At 39.6% G+C, this 13668-nt stretch overlaps 1 protein-coding gene across 1 annotated transcript in view; it reads left to right on the top strand.

The window, feature by feature from the left end:
- Positions 1 to 13668, top strand: part of FANCL (FA complementation group L) — a 54617-nt gene that overhangs the window by 15727 nt on the left and 25222 nt on the right. Inside the window, exons 5-6 of the mRNA XM_054990346.1 lie at positions 1212 to 1315; positions 5927 to 6023. Of these exons, the coding sequence (XP_054846321.1) occupies positions 1212 to 1315; positions 5927 to 6023 (201 nt within the window). The remainder of the gene's footprint in view (positions 1 to 1211; positions 1316 to 5926; positions 6024 to 13668) is intronic.

Here is a 13668-nt window from a genome sequence, read left to right as displayed (position 1 = left end):
ACAACTTAACATCCACCCAGAGCTGTTTACAAAGTATGTCATTATTGATGGTTGTTGGGGGTTTTCCGGGCTGTATTGCCGTGGTCTTGGCATTGTAGTTCCTGACGTTTCGCCAGCAGCTGTGGCTGGCATCTTCAGAGGTGTAGCACCAGAGGTGGTCTTGGTGCTACACCTCTGAAGATGCCAGCCACAGCTGCTGGCGAAACGTCAGGAACTACAATGCCAAGACCACGGCAATACAGCCCGGAAAACCCCCAACAACCATCGTTCTCCGGCCGTGAAAGCCTTCGACAATACATATATCATTATTATCCACACAACAAACACCCTGTGAGGTGGGTGGGGCTGAGAGAGCTCTGGAAGAGCTGTGACTGACCCAAGGTCACCCAGCTGGCTTCAAGTGGAGGAGTGGGATAATCAGTCTGGTGGCAGGACCTAAGGGTAGCTGGCCAGGGAGAAGGGGAGTACCCTCTTATATGCTCACAAGCAAACACATCTTCCCTGGAGCTATGTGCATTTGTTTTAAAATGATGAAAAAGGAACCAAAAAGTGGCCCATTTGTTTTCACTGGTTTCAGTGGGACACATTTTGGGGTATAACTTGTTTTCTATCCAGTTTGGATGAAATGTTCAAGGATTGTAATTTTCACTCAAATTTCATATAGCATGAACACTTCTAGGTTTGTAGGCAATTAAAATAAAAGTTCATGATTTTTTTTTAAACTTGCATCTAAACTGCTACTTATCCAATTACCATGAAATATTGGGAGGTATACCCCCAGAGGATTTTCATGTAAACAGGATGTATTCATTTACTAGATCCTTTCTAGTATGCATGGTCAGAGTGATGAGGGAAGTCAGGAGAGACCGAGAGATATGAAACTGATGTATAAGTAGTACTCTGTTAATAAATCATCAAAATAGATACTTTATTTCCGTTATGTTAAATAGCCTGTAAAACAAGGACCATTTTCTCCTACCTGCCCATGTTATGGCAGGCAAGATCCCTTATGCAAAGAGAGATCTTTCCTAATTTCATGTAATTTGGATGAAAACAAGATATTACAACTGAAAATGGTACCTGTTAAAGCCACTTTGAAATTAAAGTGAACACACATAAATCCATGCTAAAACAGACAGAATGTTTTTAAACACACATTGAAAACAATTGCACTCCTATAGTTATGATGATGATTTCTTTTTTTTTAACAGGAAGTTGCCTTGAAGAATACCCGGGAGTTGCAGTCGTCAACTCTGCCACCACCACAACACTATTCTAGTCTTATCAGAGATATAGAAGCTTTGGGTTGGGATAAGTATGTGGTTTCTTATTAGGATATAGCATGTCCACTTTGATAGGTGATTTCTGCTGTGTTCTAGGGCCAGGGCTAACTTCCACCTTCTTGTCTCCAGTGGTATGGGTAATTCCTCACTAGGTTTGTTTCCTGCCTTGACTAGGAAAGCAGGGTTCTGTTGGACTGTTTTAACTAGTGCTTCTTGGTTGTTCTTCCTTTGTTCTTTGCTCTTTTATCACACACACCTTTTTTAAAGAGAGGCAGATCTATGGTTGTTGTGGATTTTCCGGGCTGTATTGCCATGGTCTTGGCATTGTAGTTCCTGACATTTTGCCAGCAGCTGTGACTGGCATCTTCAGAGGTGTAGCACCAAAAGACAGAGATCTCTCAGCCTCTGGAGTCCAGTCACCAACCAACTATAATCCTTCAGAGGCTTCCTGGATAACCAAGGGTATTCAGAAACAAAAAGAAACTTTCACTCAGATTATGGTGATGCTCATTCCTTTGAAGTATTAGACTTCATAGCAGTGAAGGAGATTTCTGAAGAAATGATTGAACAGGATCAGTCATCTTTTCATCTGTTCCTCCCAGATGATTTATGATGATGATTTATGAAGATGATGACCTTTATTGTACAGGGGGTTGAGAGTTCTAATAATGATAATAATAATAATAATAATGATGACGACGACAATAATAATAATAATAGATTTATATACAACCCTTCAGGACAACTTAACACCCACTCAGAGCAGTTTACAAAGTATGTTATTATCCCCACAACAATCACCCCTGTGAGGTGGGTGGGGCTGAGAGAGCTACAAAAAGCTGTGACTGACCCATGGTCACGCAGCTGGCTTCAAATGGAGGAGTGGGGAATCAAACCCAGTTCTCCAGATTAGAGCCCCGCTGCTCTTAACCACTGCGCCAAACTGGCTGTCTCTTCTAGAGTTATATCAAGAGGCACAAGAGCCTCAGGTTGACAAGTCTGCAAAACCCAAAGGATAGTACTTCAGCATACCTCCTCCAAAGCCATTCTGCTCCCTAAATTCTTCGAGAACGAGATCCAGAAGGAATGGGCTGTGCTAGTAACCATCAAATCCATTTCAAGAGTGTTTAAAAGATTGTGTCTATTTAGGGAAGATGGCTGTTAAAGTGTCAACAGTATTTGATAAAATTACTCCTGTGGGGAGCATGGCCTCAGCTTCTATCTTGTTTACCATTACAAGACTGGCTGTCTTACCTCATCTGATGTGGCATTTGTGTGTAGTGTCCTACAACAAATTCTGTAATTCTCCTGCCATCAGTCTCACCCTGAATGCATTTACATCTCATCTGCCAGAATATCTTCCATATCTAGGATAGAATAATATTGGACTTAGCATGACATTCCTTCTTTTTTGGTAGTAAGGAGGTCATCCTGTGTAATGCCCACTATCCTAGGAGGGGTAAATTATCACACAAGTTCAGAATTACTTTATTTACTATTCAGTCAGTCATATTTTTTGTCATTCTGAGCCTTATTAATGTTCTTTCACAGTTAAATATGCTGTTTCAGCCTCCTTAAAATGAGGTCTGTTCGTTACCAGTTTTTCTTTCAATGGTTTAAATGTTTTGAGGTTTCCAGCTTTGTAAATTTTGAACTGACTGAGTGGGGATTCCACCCATCCCCGCAACAACCTAATGTTATTTTACTGTTTTAAAAGCATAAAAACTTTGTTTATAACAGATTGTATTATTAGATGTGTTTATGAAATTTAAAAGTAGAAATGATTTCAATGAGTTCATTCAAAATTGCAGATATACTCAATATTAGACAAAGAACTACAGTGCTTTGTAATTTTTGTCATCTTTAGAATCAGGAAAAAATACATTGAAAATAGAAACCAACCATACATTTTGTGGTAAGCAAAAGAAGGTTCATTATTTGAACTTAGAAACATCTTCAAATAGTCACACTACTAAAGTCATTTAGCCTATTGGAAATGAAGCTGAACTTAGCAACATGGAAAACATTGACATCTTAAATAGTGTATTATTTGCACAGCTATGTCATACTTATTGTGGATGAGTCTGGTCTCACTGAGACAATCATTCTTGAAAATATGTTGTATACTTCTATAGTATACATGGATGTTGTTATTAATGCTATAGATTCTTACCTAAGACATTTTATAGCTGTGCAGTTCTGAGCATTTTGAGTAAGTAAATCCGTAAAATTTATTTCAGTCCAAAAGGGCATATTTTAGTGGACTTTCTTTTTTGAAAGTGCTCCCCAGGTTCCCAATTTTTCTGTTAAAAAAATTGAAAAAAAATCCTGATGAAGCAGGAAACTTTCTCTAGAATTTTTTTCCTGGATCTCTATCAGCTCCTGAAAATCTTTTTTCTTTGTTCTTTCTCTCCCTCTCTCCCAGCCATTATTTTAGATACCTAGATGTGGAATTCTTTGTTGGATCTACAGGGTGCTGAGTAAAACCTAGGCTTGGATCCAGCAGCAATTTCCACTGCTGGAAGGGATTTATGTCAGTGGAGTAAGATTTTCTTGTTTCCCCCCCCCTCCTGCTGCAACCCAAAATGCCCCCCAAAATGCAGTTTCAGGGCAGAGTCCCCTAGGAACAGCATGAGGGGAGAGGCAGGGAAAATCAGCAGGAAGCATATAGATTTCAGAGAGCTTATAGAACAGTGATACTCAGTAGCTCGGGAGTCACATATGGCTCTTTCACATATTACTGGTTCTTTTGAGACCTATTCCCCAATGTGGCACCTACCCCATGTTTTATTAAAGAGGGCACAGTTATTGCCCAGTGGACTTATGGTTGGCAGGAGGTTTGCATCGTGAAGTAAGTGCTGGTGGAAGGACTGGAGGATGGGTAAGTTGTGAGCATCTCTGAATTGCAGGTCTTGTGCCATGGATGGCAATGTGCCCATCATCTCCAATAAACCCCAACCTTTCTCTGCAGTATCTGAACTCATCCCAGTGCTTGTGGAGCTTCCAGGAAGAGAGCAACCTGGCCACACAGAAACAGAGTAGAACCACCACCACCATGGTAGCCACTTAGGGAAAGAAAGAGAAAGCTAACTACATTGGGGTGGTACTGGTAGTTTTACTCCTCTTTCTCTATGGCCAGCTTGCTCTCCTCCTAGTGCCTTGGCAATCTCACAGTCTCATCCAACCTACTGTACCTCATGCTGAAGTAAGAGTGGGAAGACAGAGAGGGAAGCCTTTTCCTTCTCCAGATATACAAAGACTTCTAAGGTTCAACAGTGGTAGAGAGAGACAGTCTTACATGCTCAGAAGTATTCTGGGAATTGAAAAAAACCTTGGTTATTGTTAAATACTTAATATTAACAGTTATATCTTATTTTTGTATGTATATGTTTGGTGAGGTAGCACATAGACCATGCAGAGGTCATATGGCTCTTTTGGTTGATTGTTATTGCAAATGTAGCTCTCCACAAACCACAGAGTGAAAACCTCTGCTATAGAAAGATTGTCCCATGTCTATCTTTCAAGGCAGCAGATAGATCATAGGATATTTAACCTCTATAGCTGTGGTCCCCAACCTGTTTGAGCATGCAGGCACCTTTGGAATTCAAACAAAGAGTGGTGGGCACAAACAAAACATGGCTGCCGCAGGAGGCAAAACCACCCATGAAATGTCAGGAAGTGAGTTGATGTTTAAATGTAAACACTTTAGCATTTCAGACAAAAACTCTACTTAACAGGATGCTTTTTAAAATAAACCTAGTCAGAGAAGGTCCTTGTGCTGTGGTGACAACTGTATGCTGAAGCTGTATGTGTGTTGATTTGTGCGGCCAATCATATCTCCAGTGGCCAATCTGAAGCCCTGCTGAGCCAAAGCCCCCCTGGCTCTGTCTGCTTTCCAGTGGTACCCATGGACTCCATGTTGGGGACCCCTGCCTTTTAGTATCTCTCAAACCTGTAAGAGGATAATTCAGACCGGAGAGAATTATGGAGCCAAGCACGTATATACATAATGATCAAATGCAGGAACATTACCAGTTCAAGCCACAGTATAGTAAAATAGCAACAGCTAAGCCCTTGCACTTTCTCATTTGTTTGCAGTGGGACTTCTGTGTACATTTGATGTGTAACTGCTGCTATACATTTAAATCTCACAAAGTGAAGGTGAGGTTGCTGCTACAGTTCAGTATAATGTAATTCCAAATATCTCTTTTAATATATGAACCAATATCAACCAAATTTTCTATAGTATATAGATTTATAATGAAAGAAGTTCATGAGAAAAAAAGAAAGATGAAGCATAAAAAGTCTCCTATTTTTAGAAACTGCAGGAATGGATCAAATAGTTTGACAGGAAGTTTAATGTGTACATAAGTAGTGGCTGACAGGAACATGCTGTGTGTGCCAAAGGTTCTAGTGATGGAAAACTGAAACATAGTGCTCACTGACCACAGCATGAGCCCTGACACACAATGTAAATAACCCAGAGATATATGACTGCATTAAGCAGCAGACTGGTGTATTAACAGCAGTAAATCTACAACAGCAGAAATGGCTGTCAGACGGATGATTTCTGATTAATATATTTGTAACAGACATTTCAAGCAATAGGAAACAATCTCTTGTATAATTCTTTCTTCTTCCAGGGTTGTGTTTGTAGATCCTAGTTTTAGGACCATCAAGCTAAAAGCAGAAGATTCTTGCGGTCGGCATCATCAGATCACCTTGAAATTAAATCCAAAGGTGAATATTTTTACATTGTTGGGGAAAGATAACGTATATATTAACGAGACTTGTGTCCCAAATACACTGTGTTTTGTTGGAATTGATCAGAAGATTAATATTAAATTGCCTGTATGCTTAAGTAGCTAACATTTTTGCATGCAGTTGAAACTTGTGCAGCTCAGTGGAGACCTCTGAAGATCTTTGATATGAAGAAATCAAGCAGCACAAATAGTGAGCATTCTAGCCGGAGGAAACTAATGATTCTGCTTGTTTTCAGAGCCTTCTGTATTCGATTGGGAATTCATCTTCTCTTCGCCAATACACTGTTTGTGAGATCCACAAACTTTTGAGTGAAGAGCTGCTGCCAAAATTAGGCTTTGGCAGTTGGAAGATCTTTCTAGCTGGAAGATGTTGATTAGACTTTGCCTGCTCTCATGGCAGGAGTCAGGGCTTTGGAGAGGGGCTTTTGGTAGAGACAAAGGGATGCTTCATGGCAGGAGCCCTGTGGGTGGAAGAGCATGAGGACTGTGGGCCATAGTGGAAGAAAGAAGAGATTAAGAAAAATGGAGATGGGAGATTATAGCTACAGGTCTTGAAGAGAATATGCTGTCTCCTTAGCTTAGATGGAAAGACCTGATCTATATGGTTAAATCTCAGACCTTACGTACCTAATTTTGTGTCTTTCCTGGGGAGTGGGGCTTATGGTAGTTCTTGGAATAAAACAAAAAATATCTACTAGTTTCACACGTCAAAGGAAATTGTTTCCTCTGCTGGAGCTGTTTGAAGCTGATGGTGACTTATGGCAGAAGGTAGCTCAAACACAATAGTTGGGTCTTTGTTTACAAGACCTCCCATACAGGAGATGAGTTTTGCCATTATGATTAACTCAAGAAGGAGACTAGATTGCTTTCCTTGAAGTTCCAGGTAGCATCCTAAAACCCAGTTTAAGCGCTCTGTAAATATTTGTCTCTTTTCATGTTTCAAACATTGACCATTCTTTACAAGGCTGGAATGATCTTAGCTTGTCAGGATGCTTGCCTTTAGGATGAGCTTTCCTGCTAAGGGTAAACCTTTGTATTCTGTGTACTTTAGCTGGCATTTTATTTCCTTGTCAGACTGAATGTCATCAAGGCTGCTTCTCCTGGTCTTTTGGCACTGAAACTCTGGGTCTTAAAGCAATGTGGGGAGACTTTTTACATGGCCTTTTTACATGGCCCTTGTGTTCAAGAGCATCATAAGGTACTAAATGTCTATAGGGATCCTTGCCGAACAGTACTGTCTCCTAATGTGCCACGCACCAGTTTTTCTCTCACATAAGATATCCTTGCTGCCTACGTTTATATGGATAGCAGACTGTCAGGTGCAATCTCTAACATTTTCATTCCTTTGTATCAATTTAATGAGAATTTACACATTGGAATTCCAGTGCTTTTGATGTATCCATTAAAGTGTTCCTCATACGCTAGTGGTCCCATTAAGTAGTAATTTTTTAGAACCAAGCCATTTGCAAGTACAGTTTTTTCATGCTAATTCCTTGTTGCTTTAGTTTATCTAATGTGTTGTTTGGTAAGGAACTAAGAGTATTAGTTTTACTGCTCAGTGATCAGATTATGCAGATGTAACTAGTGGTCATTATCTAAAGCTAAGCTTTAGATTGTTGTTTGGTAAGGAACTAACAGTATTTTAGTTTTCTTGTGCAGGGACTAGATTAAGCAAGTTGTCCAGATATAACTAGCGGTCATCAATCAGCTCTGTTTCCCAAGATTATAGTGATGAAAGGATCAATTGTATTTGTCCTTTTTAAAAATGTGCCTGGCATTTATACTTGCCATGAGAGGAAAATTAATATATAAAACGTGTACCTGGTGACACGGGAATTTGATTTCCAGCAATATGTGTATTAAATAACAGAGCAGTGATGCTCATCTATTGTATTTATTTAAGGAGACAAAAAGGTCCAGCATGGTCGACCACATTTATATCCCAATGAAATCAATGGGAGAGATTTAAGCGTTAAAGTCAAGGGGAGTTTAGCACAGGCTTACATTTCTTCTATTTATTTTATTGGGATTGAAATGTGCTTAACTTTGACTAGATCTTGCCGAACATTTACATTGTAAACCATCTCCAAAAAGTTGGCTTCCTTATTTTGGAAGAACAGTTTCTACCTATACTAAACTGCCATTTAAACCGTGCTAGAGACAAAGGTATATTCTCTTCCTGTCTAGGTGCGGATGTGATACTGGCAGTTTTCTAATCATGGTTAGGAAATTGGGACAGTGCCTTAGCCTGGCACGTTACTTCCTCCTGTGGACATGTGAATTTATTTATTTCATTTACATTTGTCTAATATAGAAAACAATTCAATTAGACAATGCAATAGGACTGGGATTACAGACTTGGAAAACAGTGCTAACAAAAAACTATCTAAGAGGCCTGATGTACCATAATGCATAAAGTGGATTACAAAGGTAGTTTCCTATACTTAATATTAATGTTGTTCTGGATGAAGTGGTAAACCTGTGTATCGGTTGCAGCATTTTAGACTGCAAGTGGTGGATGGTCATGACTGAAGGCTCCATACATCTGCCTCAAAACAACGACTCTATGTAAGGACTAAGTCACCTGGCAAGAATGCTGCTTCTGATAATGGGTTTTCTAAAAAGGAACTTGCAAACTCATGAGCCTTCCCCTGCTGCGCAAAACAGCCACGGCCACCACAACATTCAATTTATATACCACCTTCAGGACAACCTAATGCCCACTCAGAGCAGTTTACAAAGTGTGTTACTATCATCATGACAATCATCCTGTGAGGTGGGTTGGGCTGACAGAGTTCTGGAAGAGCTGTGACTGACCCAGGGTCACCCAGCTGGCTTCAAGTGGAGGAGTGGGGAATCAAACCCGGTCCTCCAGATTAGAGTCCTGCCTCTCTTAACCACTACACCAGACTGACTGAAACACAGAGATACTGCTTCAGTAGTAGTAACTAGGTCAGAGAGGGAGGGGGAAAGTCTCATACATGAGACAGAGGGAACAGCTCATTTCCATTACCCAAGAATAGCTAGGAGAGCGCTAGGACTTCTGCATTGGTCTTGTTATTAGTAGCCGTTTTATTTATTTTTTTGCTACTTTCCCCCTTTTGATACATAAATTATTTAATTACATCTTCTTTGTCAATTTTAGGAGAGTTTTTCAGTTTGAAATAATTGATACTGTCAATATTTCATTTTAGCTTTCATTGTAGTCATGTCAGAAAATAATAAACTACTTTGGTCTGAAAACCTGTATATTTTTATGCATGTTAGTTTGCCTAGCACATCGTTGTGTCTGACATTCAAAATCTTATTGGAGTCAAGAACAAAAGTTTCTGTAATCCAGAAGCTATTGGTGGTTTTCTGCCTTGGTCACATTTTTGAGCCATCAATTTAGCAATATTGATTTTCTTATAAATCAATTTCATGAGGTTTACAAGAGAATGCATTAAAGGTATCTCAAAGTTGGTATTTGACCCAATTAGGATAGCTCACCTAATGAAAATAGAGAATAAATTTCTGGAGAGGTTGTGGTGAATTAGGCACGTTCTTACTTATGTGGTGGTCCTGTCCAGTTACAGCAAATTTTTGGAAATCAATATTTATAGAGATTGTTAAAATAACCTGGGTACAAATAAAACCAACTGTTGAATTAGTTCTGCTCAATTTATTTACCAATGAAAATTCTCAATGTAAACAAAAATACTTATTAATTTTCTTTTAGTTGCAGCTAGGATACTTAATTGCTCAGTATTGGAAAAATTCCAACAAAATTTCGGATTCGTTTTCGTTTTCTCAGCCATGTCGGACGCTCCTCTTCGCAGGTCCGAGAGGAAGCGCCCGAGCACCCTGTCCGGGCGGCTGATCTGCGAAGATTAGCCCCCAAAACTCCCAGTGAGGGAGGCTGGGTCTGGGACGCTGCGGGAAGAGCCCCCCGGAATCAATGCGGGGGGTTAATTGCCCGTTTGTCCCTACGGAGGCCGGCAGACGTGCGCGGCGCCTCGAGTGCTGCCGGGCCATGGAAAACGGCAAAGAGCAGAATTAGGCGAAAGCCTGTAAGTAAGCGAATCCCTTCTGTTACTACAAGCGCACGCGAAGGAGTGGTGGGATCTGAAGTTAAGAAGGCTCGTTCTTCCCCTTCGCTGAGTTTCAGAATCTGGTTGGCGGTTCCCCCCCCCCCCTAAAATGGCAACGAAAAAACAAAGTCCCGCACTGGGCAAGTCAGTTTCGGCTGCCCTGAAGGGAGAGTCGTTGGAGGAAGTGGTTTGGAGGGCGGTTGGTGAAGCCATAAAACCCTTTGTTGACAAGCTGAACGAAACAGATCAAAGGGTGGGCTTAATTGAGAGCGAAGTGAAAACCATTAAGGAAGCAGCGGGGGGGGCAGAGAAGTCTGCTCGGGAAAGTGCGTCACTCGTGAAGGCTACGAATAAAGAGCTAAAGCTGGTGGAGAACCAGCTGATCGGGCTACAAGTGGAACGAACACAGACAATTTTGCGCCTCCAGAATGTGAAAGAGGAGGAAAATGAGGATTTACGGGGTCTGGTCTCGGAACTACTGGCGACACCCGCGAGGGCAACTAAAGAAGAAGTAAAAAGCGCCATTTTGGAAGTCCGTCGGGCTACTTCAAAATATGCAATGAAGCGTCAGCTGCCTCGCGAGATCATCATTGATTTTTCATTTAAGAGGATCCGGGACACTATCCTATATAATTCATACAATGCAGATTTGGACTTTTTGGGTAATAAAGTTAAGATATTGAAAGACGTCCCATTTCTAGTTCGGAAAAGACGTTTTAAGTATAAAAAGTTCGCAGCTCTTCTGAGAGAACGTGGAATAAAGTACAAATGGTTATTTCCGGAAGGAATCTGGTTCAGTCACAAAGATCAAGCTTTCAAGATATTATCAGAAGATCAACTAAGGGATTTTGAGGATAAAAATCCGGAATTTCAGTGCACCAAGCAAGACGAAAAGGAGAAGTCTGGGGGGGGGGGAGGAAATGAGCACTGCGGCTGCAGTTGCTCAGAGAGAACTGCGTCCGGGACCCAGGAGGGGAAGGAAAATTTAATTTTAATTTAAATTGTAATTTGCATTTAGTAAGGTCAACCACTCCATCAATATAACATAAAGCTTTAACTTTTGAATAATGGCAGTATGAAGGGAAAACATTTTTTGTAGCATAGTTGTTACATGTTGTAGTTGTTGTGTTTTTTTTTCTCCTTCCTCCCCTTGTTCCCTTTCTTCCCCTTGTATTGTTAGTTAATGTAGTTAATTAAAAAAAAAATTTCCTTGGATAGGTGGCGTGCTAAATTAAGAAATATAGCGGCACTTGAAAAATTAATAAATAAGATTAGATTACTGCAGGGGAGAAAAAAGACTGTTTAAGATAATCTGGAATGGTTTCATAATTTTTTAACTGGCATTTCCAAAATATAGCTCTTTCAAAAATGTTCTTTAATTGGATGGAAATCCTTATTTGAAACTTAACTAAGGTATTGAATTATTATATTATAGGATATCATTCAGTAATGGATTTAATGAATGTATGTTAAAGCATAGCCAAATTGGATGTAAGCTCCCCCTGTACCTTTTTTTGTCTTTCCCTTGTGTTTTGTTTTATCATCTAGTTGCTATTTGGTTTGGTGTAGTGGTTAAGAGCGTGGGACTCTAATCTGGAGAGCCAGGTTTGATTCCCCACTCCTCCAGTTGAAGCCAGGTGGGTGACCTTGGGTCAGTCACAACTCTCTGGAGGTCTCTCAGCCCCACCCACCTCATAGGGTGATTCTTGTGAGAGAATAATAACATACTTTGTAAAGTACTCTGAGTGGGTGTTAAGTCATCCTGAAGGGCGGTTTATAAATTGAATGTTATTATTATTTTTTGTTGTTGTGTAAAAATATAAAACAATAAAAATTATACATATATAAAAAAAGAAATCATCCTGAGCCATGTGCAAATTTTTCTCAGCTAATTGAGGGAGCTAGCCAATAATTACTATAACAGAAAGACAGTGTTAAGTGACAATGGTCTTTTTCCATTTGCACAATCACTTTGTTAGTTTCTTATGCATCTGTTTTATTTCAGCTGTTTAAGGAGTGATAATACATAAATATTTATTTTGGAGCATAGGTTAACATGTATGAAGCAAAGTTTTAAAAAAACAACCAAATATAGGTCTGTATAAATTAACTGAAATATAGATATAAAAAATAAAACAAATTAAATATAGACATATTGTGAAGAAATAGATATTTAAGAAATCTGAGGTGCTTAAGCATACACTCAGAATTTCTTGCCTGTTTTGCATAACCAGCTGACTCAAACTGCAAGCTTAAACCTACTTACTTTGATTGAAATTAAGTTAACATTTTTCCAGTTTTTTCCTGGCCCTTCATATCTTTACACCCCAACCCAAACTTCTTTTCCCTCATGGTCAAGAAATGTACATACACAGGTATGCTTTAATCAAGAACTTATGGCTAGAAAGGGAAGGAGAGTAGTGCTTATGTGCTTCAGTTGAGTTTCCATACCTCCTCTCTCTCTTCACTTCATAACTTGTTTGAAAATCATTAGTGTAATTGACTGAAAAGAGCATGATAAAGTGACAAAGTGTATGAGCTTTTGTGAATCATAAAAGTTTCCTTTAAAAACTGGAAGTATACCAGGGAACATAAACCATAGTAGATAATAATAAAATGTAAGTTTAAATTTGAATACCAAGTAGCCAGAGAAATAAAAATAAATTTAAGTGTAACATAGGTGAAGAGCAGGTATGAGAATCAGGGAGAGATTACCAGAAGCAGATATAAAGTTACAGAGAAGCTAAACGTCATTACCATAAAAGCCAAGTTGATGTGGTCTCCTACTGAATTAAGTTTAGCAGGGTCTATAGCATCAGAAAACAAAGTAAAAGATAATACATTCAGAGTAGTAGGTGGCAAGTATTCAAGATTAATGTTGGGTGGATTCCTTTGAAATTAAATTGTATTTATATTTAACTTTACCTCCCCTTAATGCATCAAATATTCGCATTCTGCCTCTTATTCATCAGTTTTATTGAAGTGGATTAGGAGAAAGGTAGTGTGATCTTTTCCTCTGTGCTCTTCTTTTTCTATCCTCCAAACTTGATGTTAAAGGTTGTGTTCAGTTAGATATGGTGGTGGAAAGGCATAGCAGGCTTATGGTGATTCCTGCTGGGGTTTTCGAGGGAAGAGACTAATAGAGGTGGTTTGCCATTGCCTGGCTCTGCCACCCTGGTCTTCTTTGGAGGTCTCCCATCTAATTACTAACCAAGACCAACCCTGCTTAGCTTATAAGATCTGATGAGATCAGGTTTTCCTGGGCTATCCAAGTCAGGGCACACCCCATCCCCCAATTTATATCACTATATACGCACACCATTTATATCAATGGGTCTTGTATGTACATAAAGGGTGGTCTTTTAATGATTGAAACCAGTGGGAATTTCAACACTATTTCCATGGCATTCACTTTGCAACCATCAGTTTCCTTACCATAGTTTTGAAGAAATATATATAGCAGCAATGTGCACCTTTCAGTAGCACTGGAAGACTGGTTGCAGTGATTGAAGCTTTATTCAGGTTAGATATCATGTGGGGTCAAATCTGGCA

This window comes from Eublepharis macularius, chromosome 1, assembly GCF_028583425.1.
Source record: "Eublepharis macularius isolate TG4126 chromosome 1, MPM_Emac_v1.0, whole genome shotgun sequence".
Taxonomy (NCBI): Eukaryota; Metazoa; Chordata; class Lepidosauria; order Squamata; family Eublepharidae; genus Eublepharis; species Eublepharis macularius.
Note: the sequence above shows the minus strand (reverse complement) of the source record. Positions and strands in the feature narration are given on the sequence as shown.